Source organism: Ptychodera flava, chromosome 2 (genome assembly GCF_041260155.1).
Source record: "Ptychodera flava strain L36383 chromosome 2, AS_Pfla_20210202, whole genome shotgun sequence".
Classification (NCBI taxonomy): domain Eukaryota; kingdom Metazoa; phylum Hemichordata; class Enteropneusta; family Ptychoderidae; genus Ptychodera; species Ptychodera flava.
The window spans coordinates 3,185,910-3,204,414 of NC_091929.1; the positions used below are offsets into that span (position 1 = coordinate 3,185,910).

The window sequence follows — 18,505 nt, forward strand, 5'->3', positions numbered from 1 at the left end:
AGAGGAGGAAATAACATGAATGAGAGCGAATTCATCTATGGCGTACAACAACTTTCTATGGTGTACACAGAGGCGTCACAAAGAGGACTTTGACCTCTGCCTATTACTTCCCCCGAAAAAAACACGACATCGCTCAGCATGCAAGGTGTAAAATTGGACCTGACGTCAATAATCACTATCGGATTGCATTGCGCTTAATATCACTGCCAAGTTAATTGCCAGACCTTTTTCGTTTAATTAATATTCATTTTTTCCAAATTTAGTATCCATTACATCGGGATTAATATTGGAACACACGAGGTCTATTTTAATCAGCATGGACGACGAAAAGGTTGCCATCACAAGATAGCGTGGGTGAGAAACATAAATTTTAGAATGTATTGTTCTACCGCCGTCTAATAATGCAAGTGACAGCAAAATGTGTGCTTGAATTAAAAGAGATTTTGTTTATTATAAAATCCTTCAAAATTTACTAATTTTGAATTTTTCAAACATTGTTCAAATATTTGTACAACGGATTTGCCGATGGCCGTATTACTATTATCCTGACATATTTACATGGGATGTAATATACAATGGCAGCTGGGTTTAAAATAGGCAGCATATTGGGCCAGTCTAACCACATCTCTTCGTATTGTCTCGGTAAAAGTAATAATAATGAATGATGTACTTCTTGTCCGTGAAATACACATCAGCAATAAACTATAAGTCAATGCACATCTCTAATCACGCATCGTTAAAAAGAATTTGGCTGCATTTTTGTGAAAATCAGATTTAGTGCGTCTAACACCGTTTTTTCGTGTATTGTCTACTTAACCCGTTCGCTTCGTGCAATAACATCTAAATGTTTGGATAAACTTGTAGTTGTGAAAAGCGAGTTGAATTAAAAAAGCTTCTACCGTAACGCGATCTTTTGTCAAATGTATCCCAGGTCTCTCCTTGATGGGGCAAAAATGTAGCTTCCGTGCTGCGTCTTATACCAAAAATATTTTTCCATGCTTTGCTGTTCTCTGGCATATCGATTAAGAAAACTACGAACACAACAATAAACTATTACATTTACCTTCTAAAAATACTGAGTTATATTACCATCCGATAATTCCAACATCGAAGTATTAATCAAACTATGACGAGGCTGAATACTTTTATTCCAGCCGACTGTATTCACATCGTATTCAAAGTAAAGACGTGTAATGTTTGTGTCACCGAAAGCACACAACCTCGCTTTCATTCGTTCCACTCCAACAAGCAGTTTGTTTGTTCGGTGTCTTTATTAATTTTTTTGCTGCAATTCAAAGTCGTTTTTATATGTGTCTGTAGTGTGATCAAAATTTCAAAACAAACAGCCTGTGGCTGCCTTGCCAATGCCATAAACGATATACTGTCATTAAACATCGAATATTCATCAAAGTATCAAAATGTAATGTTACGTGAAAGTGTCAATTCACTGCAATAAACGTACAGATACTGAGTTGGCTTTCACAGGGCAAAATTTACACTTTGTCGCTATTCATCTTCATTACAGCAGCTTACCTATTGAGAGAAGTCAGCTCAATTACTTTTCGTGAACCAAAGAACCAGATTTAACTCTAGTAACTCATGAAATTAACTTTATGACATTGAGGGTGGCAACTTTCACACATAAGTACAAACGATATGGATATATTGCCCTATTTAGTTTTGAAATGATTGCCATGGCATCGTGGGAAATGCGGTTGAAGTTTTTGAACTGATTCATAATTCTCAGAAAATTCTGGCAAACATGTTATTCTATATGTACACCAGATTATCAATATCTTTCAGAGTCTACAGCTGTTTTGGACCCAAGACGATCATTCAGATGAAATTGAATCCCATTTGAATTATGTCGGGCCAGAAGCTCAATAGAGACAATTATTTAAACACGAGGCAATTTCATGAACGAAGATATATTTATTTGCAGCGGAATGGGATCATTAAAATAAATCACCAGATAATTAAATGAAGACTTATCAACATGTGCAGGTGACGTGTACTGGTTTGGAAATCCTAGCTAGGGTCAAACTGTGCACTTTCAAGGAGACAGTGGAAACGACCAAGGTTAAATCAGTTGTTTTCGTGTCGGTTAAACAGGAATGCAAAATTAAAGTTTGGTGATAATAAACCACCTGCTGATTTTCATCAGACAGTTAAAATGACTTGAAGGTTAATTGGTCTGGGATTATACTACAACAGGAATCTAACAACAAAGTCGATACACTATTTGAAGAGCCACAGCTGCCTTCCATCATGCACGTGTCTATTCTGAAAGCACATGTGAATGTAATTAAACACCAGCCGGGTTACTTTGTCAAAGAATTTATACACAAGTTTGCCCTTTACTTATAAACGAAGGTTCCGTTTGAATAACCTTCCGAAATATTTGTTTGGATAAAAGTTTAGGTTGATAAAAAAACATGATGTTAATTTTAGTTGCCGGTAAACTCAAATCATGGATCATGATAAACTCTCCTCAAAGTGCGAATGACCATTGTTCTACTTTAGATTTGACTTCTTTAAAGCAATTTATAGTAATGTGTTCATATTACATCTATGACATACTCAGTCACATGCTCGCTTACTCACCAACTCACTCACTCACTCATTTAAAGTTTCCCCATAGATGAGATGGGAAAGTACAACAAGCTGTATTGCAAGTCCAGCATTGATGTAAGACACGTGTTTCCATATCATTATCTTGAAAGAATGAAATGCATTGAACTCTTCAGAGGATCTTCCCTCGTGTCTCATTACAATAATTTATGTCGATGGTAAATCTCCGATTACATTGTTTTCTCCTTCAAAAGTCACTGTGTATTATACTGCGAACTTTCATATAGTAAGTAGTGGCAAAACTGGTCAATTGGTTGTTTATTCCTAAACAAACCAACTTAGTTATTTACCGTAACAGACTTGACTTTGTCATAAAGCCGAGAAATATTGTTTTCATGTAAGCACAATATCTTCAGTTAAAACGAGAGGAAACTAAAAACTGTATCGTATGTACAAACAGTTTTCGGCGAAGGCGGATATCAGTAAAATTTGCTCTTTTCCACGGATTAGAAATCACAACATATGAAATAACATTACAATTTTGTAACATTCAACCCTATTTTGAGACACCTTGTTACTAGAAACTAATGTTTTTGTACACTGGCCTAACGATAAATTACCATGACAGCGAGTAATCACTTGCAGCATTATTCAAATGAGCGGCTAGTGTATTGAATAACGCGATGACGTCATTTTCAACAGAAAGCAGACTTAACGAGTAAATTAATGTATGGAGCTCATCCAGAAGTTCGATTTCAACGATAAGACAAAACACAGTTTAGACTGGGTATGTGATTAAAACGTAGGTAGCGGAAAAGAAAACAACAGAAAATGGCAAACTCTATTCTTACTGATTTCCGAGGAATGTCATTACGAAGATAAACACGATCACACACAGAGCAATGCGACTTAGTGTCTAAAAATAAGGAATAAAGTTCCTGAATTATCAAGACAGAAAACGAAGAAAGTCTGGAAAACAGAAGACTAAGTTATAGACATATTCAAACTTAAGGTGGAGCTGGACTTTAAGAACACGGTTTTATTCAAAGCAATATCAAAGATGACAAGGAAACCCATCATACAATACTTTCAAAAAGTCGAGAATCTAAAGTTTAGTATGTTAGCTATAGTTTGCCCGAAAAATGAAGAGGGTATATATTAATTTGGGGTAGAAAAGTCAATTTTGGTATTAATAATAAAAACTTAACATTTCACTTGAAACAAGAGTATATGTGGGAGAAAAATGACTATTTTATTTGGCCATAGACTCTCGAGAGTCTATGATTATGTATGCTCATTCTAAAATGGTAAGGGTTGAAGACTGACACTCAAAAAAAGTTATGAAATCATGATTAGCAAAATTAAAATGCCTCTATTCAAAATGTAGGAACTTTATTGGTAAACAAAATATTCCTTTTGTTAAATCGTATATAAAGAACGTAATGTGAAATTTCAGAAAATTTGACTGAGAGTGGAGTTAAAGTCTTTGGAAATCTTGAAATTGGGAGAAAAGAGAAGCCAGAAAATAGGTTGATTTGCATACATTTGCATCAATTAACACTTTTTTCACCCATTTTACGACTCCTTCTTAGTTGATAAGCTAAAAGGTGAACTCAACTAATATTTTAATCTGAGGTTAACAAATCAATTAAAATGAATGAATATTTGCAAAAACAGGTGATTTTAAGCAAAATACGCATTACACGATTATTCATCTTTGTCCTCCATCTTTTTCTCAAAGATTAAGATTACATCAAATACGTACTGAATTGTCTCCCTACAACATTTTATAATGAAGTTGATGAAAATGCTTTAGGCTTATATACTTTCAGCTTAATCAAAAGTTTAGTTCCATAAAACATACATGTATTGTGTGGGAAAAATTTTGAATCAATCTGGGTTTTTTCAGTATGTATTTATACAATCAAGAACGTCCGTCCTCCACTACACCTGAGTACGTTTGGTACTCTCCTAACATCCGTCTAGTGGAGTAGAACATCAGGTTTAAGCCACCTAATACATATTAATGAGCCAGATTAAGTGTAAGCCTATGTATTTCCCTATTCATTTCGACTCACTCTATTTTATATTCTATTTATCACAGGGGATTTTAGTCGTTCTAAATTTCTCCTCCGCCTGAGGAAATAAAGGTTTTGAATTCCTAGTAGCTTTTCAACAATCCCGTTTCAACTTGTCAACGCTGCTTTTCAGATCACGTAGTGTTAATCTAGTGTCTTATCGCTGGTCACAGGAGTGGGAGAATGTCTCATAGAGGTTAAGTCCACTTACAAAAAACATGTGCTCGTAATTTAAAATGTCCATGGAAATGTTACTTCTAAAAAATCAAGATTCAGTTTTTGAGAAAGGATATGCCACGGTTAGATCACTGCATCACAAAATTGTCCAGACAAACAATCTAGAAAGCAATATCTTTGTCTCACCAAAGTCTGTTTAAGTTGTTTGTGACTGTCAACCAAAAGGGCATCCTTTTACTGTATTAAAAGTTACAGTGGATTTCAACTAGGCACCGCAACTCCGCGTATGAGACGGACGCATTTCACGTACAAAACAAACGGTAAGCTTGGGTATCACGACACATTTCAAAGCCACCGACACCTTGATTAATTACAGTAAACCAGCATGGGACAGCCGCTCTGTCTAGACTGAGAGATACATCTGACCTACAATGTAACTGTTTTTACAGTTTCAGCTAAGAGTTTTTAGTTTCTATTGAGAAAACTCTTAGCTGAAACTGTAAAAACACAAGGCCTCACATTTTGCTGCAATGCACCTCAAAATTACAGAAATTGCACAAAACACACACACCGTAACATACTTCAAAACGTTTATTTTTTGAACATGATTAAAGTGACCATAATTCAACGGGCTACGTTTGCTTCTGCTCTCAACTCTGTGGAATGAAACGTTAATACGCAACTTTAACCTTGAAAGGAATGAAACACGCTGGGCCCGCATAAGCTTAGGCCTACGTCTATTTCGAACTGTTGGTCAACAGTTTTACGATAGCAAAATGGCGGTCTCCGGGTAGTCATGTCGGTTAAAGCTAGGAAAAAGGTAATATTTCAGTGAATTTTAAATGGATTTCTGGTCGTGGTGAGTCCCTAATAACCAAGTTGTCGATGAGTGTTGGCAATTTGTAATTTGGATGGAAGCTTTTCGAAATATCGCCAAACAAAGTTGCGACAAGGGTGCTGTCGGGCGTAAGGTGGACGCTATATATCTACGCAGTTTCCCATAGCTGTGGTGGCGGGGTTATCGTAAAAGTCAAAACCAGCCCGTAAAAGGCGGAATCCCGTCTGAAAACACCACAGCTATGGACCCACAGCTAACTCCATATGTAACTCGTTCGAAAGTAAAGTTCGGCCATTTCTTATCAACAACAATCCAGATAAATATCTCCTCAATGGTCGTATCAGACAACATGGACAAGTGATTGTAAATACATTCTTCGTGCGTATCACAATCAATTCCAGAAAACATCGAGACTATACGCGAAGTTTGGCCAGAGATAATCCAGGCAGCCGCAAGCAGACAGGAGAAAAAACGACCCAAGCACACTAACAGTGTACAGAAATTACTTGAATCGCAATGAATTACTTTTCCAAGCTAGCAGACGTCAAAATCACCCGGTACACCAATTGAACATGTGCTGGCACAGATGTCATTACCGCAGCGAATGTAAACAAGGGTTTGGTATAAAACGACGCAACTCCATTCAGTAGAGAGCGTGCAACTTTGCAATGTTTCACGACAGACCCGGCCCCGGGACCCGGCCGTACTATCAACCTAGCATGTACTATGAACAGAATGTATTGCCTTACCACCAGTCTACATGTATGTTCGCACAAATGCATCCCTATGCGTACGTGGCGAATTATGGGCGATACTATAGTATGGCTCTGAATCAACCTTTACACTCGTATCCATTTTCTCATCCGGCATGTAATGACATTAACACTCAGCCTCCTTTGCCGACTGAACAACCATCGCGCCCGCCATCTCCACCTCCTCCATTTCAATAGTAATGGCGAGTAATTGTCCCAAATGTTCATTCCGTAAGGCAATGCAATATTTTGCTGTTCTTGTTTTTCTTTTAACTTTTAGTAGACTACAACATATCAGAAATTTGAGAAAGAAAAATTTGCTTCGAAATATATTTCAACTGCTTTCTCGTTTTGCGACCTTACATCAGAGTTACCTTGTTCAATTATCCGTTGATTTCGTATTCTAAACTCTTTCCGTGAAGTAGTGCACAGTAGATTTTCTCGTGCGAAATACAGACAAAGTCGTCATCTGTAAGCGGCCTTGGTTTTTCCGTAGACTAAAGATATGTTGACTTTATTTCACCGATTCCAAAGCGGAAGTCGAAGTACATGTTACTCCATTTACTCATGGTCACCACTATATTCACTTTATTCGTGTTCATAAAATAAATATTAAAAAAGTATGATAAGAGGTATGTATTTTGTTTATTCGTTTTGCAATGTGAGGTGTTTGTGCAGCAAAATATCTGGTATTTCGACTTGTCTTAGCAGCAACATACATGCGATATTTCAATTCATTTTAGCTTGCAGCCGAAACAGTAAAAACAGTTACATTGTAGGTCAGATGTATCTCTCAGTCTAGACAGAGCGGCTGTCCCATGCTGGTTTACTGTAATTAATCAGGTGTCGGTGGCTTTGAAATGTGTCGTGATACCCAAGCTTACCGTGTGTTTTGTACGTGAAATGCGTCCGTCTCATACGCGGAGTTGCGGTGCCTAGTTGAAATCAACTGTAATGTCAGACAAACCGCAGATCCGAAATCGCGACCACATGGGGTACCGATATCGAATTGTGATGATAAACTTCATGTTGTCGACAACTTTGTGCTGGGTACAGTGGGTAGCCAAATAAACAAATGATCAAGGCACATTCAAATGATATGAAAGTACATCTCATTCCAATTCTACAAAACTTGAGAATACCGGTCAAATTTGTTGATTAAATTGCTCTTCTACGACTGAAAGATCATTATTCATCACTTGATAAGGCTGTTGAGTTTACGTAAATGGTAATCGGAAATTGAGAAACTTGTACATGTGAAATTTGGAACTGATTAGAATTTTCGAGGATTGACGTCATTACCTGCATTTTGCTTCTTCTATTGAATAAGAAATTGCTGATACTTTTGCTTTCTAAGTTACATTAACAAACCTTTGATGACTTCCAGGTGGTTGCCAATACTACTAATGATTATTTCTCAACGTGGATTAAAACGCGTTTAAATAGGGTCAGGCATGGAATTTCAGTTGGATTTCATATCATATTACTGAAAGTTTGATAAAATGTATTCTATACCAGAGTTGACTCGTTTGTCTGGGTTATATGAATTCTGATAATAGTGATTTTTACATGATAAGTAATAGGTGATAGCCAAATAATGTGCTGACACATGCGAGTTAAAGCAAAAGTGCGATATTATCAAAAGTATGACAAAATTTCAAACTCGCACAGAAACGAGGAATTGGCACAATCTCCCCCCCCCCCCCCCCCCAAAAAAAAGCAATCCCCCGGTTCTCTCCACTGTACTTTCCGCCCAGTCCTTTAAATCATACCAGAATAACGCACTTCTTAGTCAGTGAAAGCAGGTTATGATGGACAGACCTCTATGATTTCTTTACTGACGCATGGAAACTGAACGTCGTATCACGAACAACAATTTTGAAAGTTCCTAAAACATATCTATATTTTTGAATCGACATTTTATTTGCGTAAATAGTCCATACTTATCCCTTGTTCGATTTCCGTCAAACACTTCTATGATGCGTCGACGATCAATTGTTATGTTGGGTCATCAATTTTGCCACTGACAACCCCCCCCTTCCCGCTGTGCAATGTGTCGGACATTCGCAAAAAAAGCTACTGTCGCCTGCACACCCTGGACCTTCAACCTATATCTTCACAAGTTCACCACTTAAAATAATTAGCTTTATAGCTTCAATACGGTGGTTATACTGTGTGTATACATATATCCAGTCTCTCATTTTCTCTCAACAACATGGAATCAACCGTTGCCTAGCAATGAATTGCTACACCGCATTTTAATGGTCATTCTGCGTTACAACTGAAAACCCTCTCACAGAAACCATTCAATGCGTTGAACAGAGCGCACATTGAGATGGCTGTAACACGTCACTGAACGAAGCTAAATGGTTGGTCATGTATGCCGAACATGATTTGGTGAACTTTCCTTCCTTGAACAAGACACAAAATTGATCAGCATTCTTCCAATCCACATGTGATATGGTATAACATCTAGCATGCAGACATTGTGCTGACGTCACTGTGACACAAATCACTATGACGTCACAGTGGTACGCTTTCTTTGATCATTAATTGAAACATGAAAACGTAAATGTATAAATTTGTAGAGGATAAATGTATGCATAGCATCGTTTAAAACTATTACGTTAGAAATTACAACACACAGTGAATATGAGAAGCGCACTATTGAGTTCAATAGTAAGCAAAATTATTTAATAAAAAATAAAATACTCATAAATAATGAAAACTATAAAAAATACCCTGCTTAGTCGAGAGTTTAGAGCGTTAGTTTAACCAGTCCTTTTCACAAAAATTCCACGGAGCGTGTTTTCAATCAGACAGTCCGGTCTTATAATGCAACGTGCTCGTGACATGGTTATTTGACGTTTACAATAGCGTTTTTCCTCGGCTTTTTTTACACTGGAGAAATAACGTTGACTGTCGTGCAATATCTGCGTTGGTTCCGTAAACTTTAGTTCTCAGTACTGTCAGTTGTGCAGCATTCGTTCAGGTCAGACAGGCATCGTGCAGCAATTTTCCAGGTCATGAAGACAGGCGAGCTCCTTTCAAATGTTATGCAGTCTCCTCCTGCACTTTGAGAACGTGCCTATATATATATTCGGTGTACACCTGGTCGGCAGCAACATTCAAATGTGCACCATATATAATTTACATATACTCTTGGAAGACAATAGGTGACGACGTATTATGAAGCTCTCGAGCCAAGTTATTGTACCTTTCGACCAAGCTTACAAAAATGAATATGGGGCATCGTAACAAAACCTATAAATATGATCAGTTATAGTTAAGATCTGGAATTAGTACAACTACGCCACTGGTTGTTTGATATCTGTTTTAATATAACATTTGCCTTTTAGTCTATTTTTCTCTTCCGATCACAAACATCCAATTGAGTGTCAATACGTTGTTAAGCTATATGCTTTATAATGCTAATTATTTGACTTGTGAATTTATGGAACATTTTAATCTATGTCAAAATTCTGTGCGTGAAAATGGCATTTAGTGTGAGGTTACATTTCTCCGACACGAATAGATTCCCCAATTAGATAAAAGCGTATCAGGGTATTGTTAATCTACACAATTATAGTATGTTTGCGTTTTCTGATGTTATCGAGGAGTATTCATTAATCCGTGGGATTTGAGAGCGTAACATGTACCACTGAGTGAGGCAATAAAGTTAAAAGACTGGATTAGACTCCACGAAGTTAGCTTTCTAAACATTCCCCAGAGGTCAGTCTGATAAATTCTGTTAAAATCAGCTTTAGGTTATTTCGTTGTCATACTGGTATATTACAAAGGACAGACTCAGACGAAGTAAAATTCTCTCGCGTTTTTTGCACTTTGTATGTTTTAAATCTTGTATTGATAATCAAGATTTCAAAACATATTTTCTGTATATCATTTTCTGAGGATTTGTGTAATTAACAAATAAATCACTGAACTGAACGATGCATAGAGTAATCCCCCAATTGGTTATTTTTTGTGTGCCCATCTTCTTTCATCGTTCGCACAAGGGTGCTTTGTCGTCCTAGGGTGATAAGGTATCAGAAGCTGTGTGTCTGCCCGTAAATGCCTGCTTTATTTCTCTTTCTGAATAAAGCATACATATGAAAACTAAATTGATCCTCATTTTCACGAGATACCACATACATACATACATACATACATACATACATACATACATACATACATACATACATACATACATACATACATACATACATACATACATAGGTACTATAAACGTCAACATTGTACATCTGTACTTTTTGACAAACATTGCTTCAATCTCAAGTAAAGATAGAAAATATTTGACAGAGAGAAATTTGTTGAGAGAAAAAATATTCCCCTTTATGAAGAAAGTAAAAAATGCCAATTGGAAAGAATATTCCAAGTGGAACAGAGAGAAATAAATGTGTTCCCCGATCGATCTCCACTCCAAGATATCAAATGGCGAACCTCTTACACCAGAAAACGTTTAACAACAAACCGCGTCGTTTGTGAAAACTTTGTCACTGTGACCGGAGAAAACTGAATGATGTGAGTTGCCAAGTAGATCTGCAGATTCTTTGCAGGCATTGGACGAGTTGAAGCTAATTGGAGTACCTGCAGTCATTCCCTGCGGTGTATCTAGCAGTCCTTATGCCACTGTGAGTACAAATAGTGCATCAATGTACAATGGGCAAGTCTTACGGGTCATCATCTTCACATTTCATCGCCAGCAAATTGCTCAAAATATCGGAGTCGAACGGAAAACAACGTAATGTAGTTGGTTTTCGACGTCACGTGATTAGGTCTAAAAGAGTCGTTTAAACGTCGTTGCTGTCTTGCGCGATTTAATAACCTATTGGACGTTTTAACGGTGATAGAGGATTTTTCTTCACGCCTTTTTCGATGTGTAGTTGTTCTAAATTACCAGAGTTTGTTCTTGAAATCACTCATAATTGTCCTTTCTGCGTTTGAAGCGGCAACCATCGCGTGGAGGCTACACACACTTTGCAAACCCGTACTTTCTGCCAACGCTATCATTCATATCAAAGCTTACCATCTCATTAGACGAAGTGTCATTCAAATATATAAACAGAGTAGCTTACATGTTAGATAACCTATTTTACGGCCATTTTTAACTTTTTGGCATGAAAAACGTACTGTCTCAATCATTCAAACACTTCATGTCATGCTGTACTTACCTTATCTATTCTGAGAACGAATAAACTTACAAAGCAGTGTTACAGTAACTCGCCATAGAGAGGATGGTTGAAATTTCATCGGTGAAGTCAACTCAAGTGGCAATTTACAAGGACGCAATTCTTCTTGTAACAGAGACTGTCAACGTATGATGTGTCGAGCGAACTTGAAGTAATGTTCATCAGAGCTTGCAAATCTAAAAGTTTGAACTACGGAATCGAAAGGCGTGATGTTAGCCATAGCAAAGGCGGTGTTGGGCCTCAAGGGTAAGCGACACTTTGGTTCCCACAAGAGTTTATCTTCCCTCAGCTTTGACCTCACAGTATGGGGCAACCTATTTCTATATCAGCAGGCACACTCTGCTCTAATGAAGGATGCTTCCATCCATCGGGAATATATCAAATATACGATTTCACAGATGTGAAAGCAGTCCAGGAATAGTCAACATAAATTTTACGCTTTTGAATAAATCCTAATAATAGAGCGCGGAATGAGTTGGCTTGCAGTCAGAGAAAGATACTTCTGACTGAGGGCGCGCATGTTATTCTGAGTTAAGGTAGAACGCGCCTCGGGGACAGAAATTCGGGCCTTCAAATTTTATCAATTTCCTCTGACCTACCACTTGTGGGGGCTCATTTTGAAGCTCTTGGTGTAAGAAAAGTTTACACCGTCTTAGTTTTTACGAAAATCGAAAATTTTATTTTTGCCCATAGAGTTAACACAGGGATGGCGGCCATTTTGAATTTCAAATATCGAGAAATTGCAAGTTATTTGTCTCTCTAGTACCAAAGTTTGCACGGTGACCCCTGATTTTTATTCTTGCTTTAGTAAGAGAATGGTAGAATGTTTCACTGAGGAAAGTTTGAGCAAAAGTTTAAGTCTTTCACTTTCGAGGTGCATATTACCTTAAGCCTATTGCACATGTACAGTTTGGAAGGAATAAGCCTGTCGTCTAAGTTTCATTTAGTAGGACATAAGGGAATGATATATAAAAACCACAAAAATGCAAAAAAAGGATACCATAAATAGAGTAACAGCAACAAAACAACAAGGAATTAAATCTAAGAGAGAGAGAGAGAGAGAGAGAGAGAGAGAGAGAGAGAGAGAGAGAGAGAGAGAGAGAGAGAGAGAGAGGGGGGATGTTGATGATAAATCAAGCTGGTGTTTAGACCCTGACGCGTATTAACTTTGTTGCTGTCACCATGTAAAGATATTACCACAACCTTTATACTGGTCATGTTTTTCGAGTAACGATGTTCTCATTTTCGTAGATTGACTTAGCAACAGTTCCACAGACTGTACATGAACTCTATAGCAAGTCTAAGCAACAATAAAAAATCATGCGTTACACAATGTAATCACAGTTCGAACGACGCCATTGATTGCATTTTAGGCTGTGACGTATAGAATCACAGCAAATTATCACTCCCATTGCATTGTTGAACGTTTTTGGAAAAGTTACTGTACGTGAGAAGACCACACAGCAGTGAGATTATCGTTAACTTTTTGAAATTTATGACAGTAATGGAGGGCAATTGCTGTGTTGCCATGGGTGATGGCTGCGAATAGTGAGCTAAGAAAACACGAGGTCAAGTACTTTCAGTGATGCGCTCCTTAATATTGGTGATATATTTCATTCAATGTGTTATATATTTCGGCTACAATCAGGATAAGATTTATCCTAGACACATCATCACAGCTGAAACTTTCGATTTTATCTTTTCCATTATTTGTTATTTGTTTGTAAAGGAGAGTTTCTCGTTCTACATCAAACCATGCCGACAATACGTGTTAAACGTGTCACCAAGGTCTGTATGTAATATTCAATGTAACATATTTACAAATGAATTTTCAGTGCGCCAGATCAATCTGTCATGAATGACATTTGAACACTGCTTTTTGTGTTTGCATAATTGGTACTCAGTGCCTCAGTGTACTTCAAAGACAAACAACATCTTACTGAGACAGAATGACAGATGGACATATTCTGAAAGCGATGGATTCAATTCCCAAAACATACACTGCATGACCGTGATCAAGAAAGTCAGTAAAATTATTATATGATGGAGTAGTTTCAAAAATTGGTCGTTTTATCCTACTCTACAACCGATCTCTTTACGCAAGAGGAACCAATTTTCTTTATGGACAACAAAATATCATCACTTACACGAAAGCTGATAAAGTAAGCTAGGCTGTTCTGCTCGTATCTTAAAGAAAGTATCTTTTAGGGCTTGTATGCAGTGCACTGACATGCTCATAGTAAACCAAGATGTATTTATTTCGTATCAGCTGGATAAAACGATTCCATTGTGCATGTACGATGTCCAATCTTGGTCCGATAATAATGTAGCCGTTTATTGGGCGCCACATCTTGATAGAGACGAAACTTTTACGAGGCGATTTCCTGACAAAATGTCCTCTTTAATCCATTGGAAACTATGAAATATAAATGCAAAATATCATTGCTGACGCTCAACGTCAAGCGATTTCATGTCCTGCTAAAGGCACCAAATGTCAGTGTGGAATAAATTTGCATACACTTATAATAGCGAGGCGCGTAAAACGCTGTCAACTGCAAAAAGTTTGTTTTTATTGAGAAAGCTAATGATGTCATCCAACAGTAAAACTATTCTAAACAAACTGGAAAAAATCGATTGAAAACTTGTCTTGCTGCTTTCGCTGCAAAGACAGTATCTGTACCTTTTATCACCCAGTTCTCGTAACACACATTTGACCTTGACCTAACATGACGAACGTCCTCTAAGTATGATGTATTTGCAGTGGCTTCGCATGAATTACAATGTTCATAATTTCTTACAAATTCCTCAAATCTGTTGTTGTGTCTATTTCAGCGAACTTCACAACCACAGAATGTTAAAATACGAACGAAATTAAGTAAATGGAATGTGCAGAATCGTGTAAAACCAGGGTTTTCAGTTCAAAGAAATATTGGGAAGGTGGCATGAAATGATTAGAAATACTCCATGGAGACAAACTGTACATTGTCTGTCTTAAAGCAAAGCTCATCAAGTCACCATTGTGTGAGCAGTTTATACAGGGAAAAATATAAAAAATTCAAGCAAATTGAAATTTTCCATCTTGTCATCTGCTTCAAAATGTCCTTTAAGTTCTATAAATATCACGTAATAAGCAGAACGAAGTGTTTAATATGGTTTAAAATGGTTATAGCTTTAACATAGCAACGAGGTTAATCACACGTCTGTCATACTTTGGATGTAGAATTTGATAGGCGGACACGAGGAAAAATTTAAGAATCGATGAATCATTATCATTTTGACATAACCGTGCAATATTTTCAAGAATATTCAGAAACTGCTCGGCAAAGATGATGCTACCCGCCTTGGACAATTAAGAGTACAATGAAACTGAGACACGATGATTGACATCATCACGATCAAACTCTTTAATGTGCAACTTTAGGTGCAAAAGGTCAAGGTCGTGTGTCCGTATATCTTTCTGTATGATTGATCACATCTCAATAAATCTTTGTTTTGCATTAATATCACTGTTTGTCGTGTACATGGTTTAGCATGCATACCATGCAACAATAAAACTGTTATTTTATATGATGGTAATCTGAACGTTTACTTGACTGTTTAACCGTTCAGACCCATTGGTAGTGTGCTCATACAGAATTACGTGTTTCATTATGTAAGCACAGATTGAATATCATAGTTTTAACTTCAACATCACCAGTTTCAACTACATGACTTCACTTTCACATAAATAACAAAAATGAATTTGGAATATTGAAGGAATATTGGAGAAATTGTTTTGGTTTGATTTGATGTAAGATTGCAGTCTTTGCCTGTAAAACACACGGTTGTCGCAAGTAATTTGATTGTACACATTTTTCACGTTATTAGGGATAATATGCAACATCTCAGAAGCTGTTATCCAATTGGTTGGCTGAATCTTACGTTATTATTGAACTATACACAATATACTCCCGAAGTTGCTATGAATCTATAGCGACAATCGACCATTCAGATATAACCTTCCGAGTCAGCTGCACATAAGCAGATCGAACTCGCTGTAGGCTAACTGTCATGGTGTCGACTCGGGTGAAGCGTTCACACTTACGATTTATGCCAAGGCTCAAATTTTGACTCTTAACCTTACGAACCGGCCTAAATTTGGCCGGTCTACGGTCCAGCCCAGGGACGACATCGACATAGCGCGTTCACATTGTCTCTTGGGTTTTTTGGTTTGTTTTCTTAAACGAGGCCCGACTCAGAGGCGATCTAAATTCTGCAGTGTGAACGTTACTCATGTCTTTGCTGCCCTTTGCAAAGTGAAAATGAGGCTAGTAAGACAAAATTTACGTTTAAAAGTTTACTTTACATTGATAATGACGTGACGATAGCAAACACATGTGTGTGTATACTGAATCTTTGCAAACTCATTTAGACCATCAAGATAGAAGTTAATGGATGAATACTTTCTGGTCAAAGATTCCAAGCAGCTAACGTCTAGATAAATTTTGACTGAATTTTGCCTCACCGGGAAACAAACCCGAGGGTGTTCAATTCATGGATGACAATTACACTGCTGCCAATGCATTAAATTTTTTTCTCTTCCAATCTTAATTGACATATAATTGTTAACGCTACTGATGAGCAGTGTGCTCGGCAGGTTATATCAGATTAGTCGATTGTCACTATTCAGTGTAGATTTTGGGTCGCCGCTGAGCCGGCACTGGTGTTAAAAAAACAACTTCAACGTCAACCTACAATATGTCTGGTCTGTGGTTCGGGTTAAGAACCGTCACAAATTTTATACCCGATCAAAATTGTGTGTGAACAGTTTGAATCAGCCCTTGGGTCAGCTGATGCACTGATAGTTGGCCAAGACTAGTGTCGACAAGTGACTCAGAGGTGGCAGTTTCAAACAGAATATGAACGTACCAAATGTTTTCTTATCTTATTACAATCTCGCTTTGCCAAGTCCCTGAGACTGCCCAGGCCTTGAGACTGCCCAGGCCTTGAGACTGCCCTTGGCCTGAGACTGAACTTAGCAAAAGAGTTCGTCTCTTACTTTTTTTCAGAAGTGGGAAGTGGAAGTGGGAAGGCGGGTTTTCCAAAAAAGAAACATGGAATCCTTTCCCAATGTTCTTGTGAGTGAAAGAGATTTAGCGAATTTGAAGTTGATGGGTCCGATTATCCTGAATACCCATACCTATATAAATAGGAATTGTGTAAATGTTCATGAAATCACTGTAAGGAAACATATCGGTGTGATAACGAAATAAACCATTCTCATTTAGTATGGTCTAACTTCTTTTTCACTACAAGCTTCCAGAGACAGTAAATGTTACCGACCTAAGATCAATGGTCTGTCACATGCACTGAAATATGACCCATATCTATTACATATGTTTATACATATTAGCATTTGATGGAATCGACTTCAGTAATTGCAATGAGACACAGTTTCCATCAAAACCTCAACAATCACGTCTTAAAATCCTGACATTTATCCTTTAATGGATGAGGAAATGGTGCATTCCAATGCATCATATTTTGTCGGTAAACACCGTAGTAAAACAACATTACTTTAATCTGAGACATGTTTATCCATGTAGCCGTTATGATATCCGGTTTTAAAAAAAATCATAAATTTGCAGAGTGAGTAGCAAACTTAGCGATACCATATTCTTACTAGTTCTTATAATTTGTTTAGACAAGAACTTCTGAGTTTATCATCCAGAAGCTGAGTAACATAGCAATCTTTAAAATCAGCATGACATATAAATCATACCTTCATCTCTACATTGATGTTCAAAAACTTCTGATTTCCAGTCAACATAATAAAACGGTGAATTTTACTGAAAGATCATCTATAAGGATTCACATTTTAGAGCAATCCTGTGCACAAATATAAACTGCAGACTTTAATTGTAACAAGAAAAAAAAACAACGAAAGAGTCACATTTTCCATAAAATAAATCCGCCAGCATAGTTGAACTTGAAAGTCCGATACATTGTGAACCGACGCACAGATGACAAACTGTTTGTGTCGTCGTTGTTACTAAAATGTGATTCGAAGTAAAAAAACACAAGAAATGACAGATAGAATCAATGTTTAGGGTTATTCATTTGTCAATATTTTCGTCTTTGCTATGTAATCTTAGAGAGCATAATGCTCGCACCGAGAGTACTGGACAAAGCAAAACACAATAAGAGCAGTCTGTCGATAACAGCCACCAGCAATTTCCATTCGTCTTGAATCTGTAAAGAGAAAGAATAATCAATGTCAGAATTATGGTTTGTTTTTTCTAATTGATGAGTGGCTGTGAAACATGAGCTGAGCATATTACCTTCGACTATAACTACGATGAGTAAGACTGTAAGCATGGCGCCTATGCACGCAGTTTTATTTCATTTCCGCAGTCTTGTCTCCTTCAAGATGAAAACGTTCACTCAAGCATTATTGAATGGATGATATACCTAGATGATATGGCATTCAAGTATTTTGTGGTCAGCAATGCTACGATTGCCAAAGTATCTGAATTCAATCAGCAATTCAGCTGCCTCTAGCCAAGCTGTTATTGCACTAATTTGCATGACTTTATTCTTAAAACAACAATGGTGGTATTCTTTAACTAATTAAGTACTTATAGGACTCTTTCTAGGGTGACAAATTAAATCTTGAAGTCTTGGTGTACGATGCAACGCAGTCGATAATTAAACTGTAATTATGACGACACAATTTACGAGATAACTTAGGTCGATCTGAGGAATGAAATAAGACAAGTCTTGTGTATTTTGAAAAGAACAAGAATAGCACAAACAAGAATTATGATAGAGTTAAATTGGGTTGACTGCATGTTAATTCATTTATGTAAAATTGTACTATGGAGCTGTTTTTGTGGGTTG

At 37.2% G+C, this 18,505-nt stretch overlaps 2 protein-coding genes across 3 annotated transcripts in view; both read right to left on the minus strand.

Annotated features, from left to right (window-relative positions):
* The window catches only part of LOC139151508 (neuronal acetylcholine receptor subunit beta-3-like), a 33,103-nt gene extending 21,075 nt beyond the window's left edge, over positions 1 to 12,028 (minus strand). Inside the window, exon 1 of one of the 2 annotated variants that reach the window (XM_070724388.1) lies at positions 11,609 to 12,028. The gene's annotated coding sequence lies outside the window, so the exon portion shown is untranslated. The remainder of the gene's footprint in view (positions 1 to 11,608) is intronic. The other variant, XM_070724397.1, reaches the window with a different exon arrangement.
* Positions 12,029 to 14,174: 2,146 nt separating this feature from the next.
* LOC139151518 (neuronal acetylcholine receptor subunit beta-3-like) overlaps positions 14,175 to 18,505 on the minus strand; it is a 47,577-nt gene continuing 43,246 nt past the window's right edge. Inside the window, exon 7 of the mRNA XM_070724407.1 lies at positions 14,175 to 17,857. Within this exon, the coding sequence (XP_070580508.1) occupies positions 17,747 to 17,857 (111 nt within the window). The 3' untranslated portion in view covers positions 14,175 to 17,746. The remainder of the gene's footprint in view (positions 17,858 to 18,505) is intronic.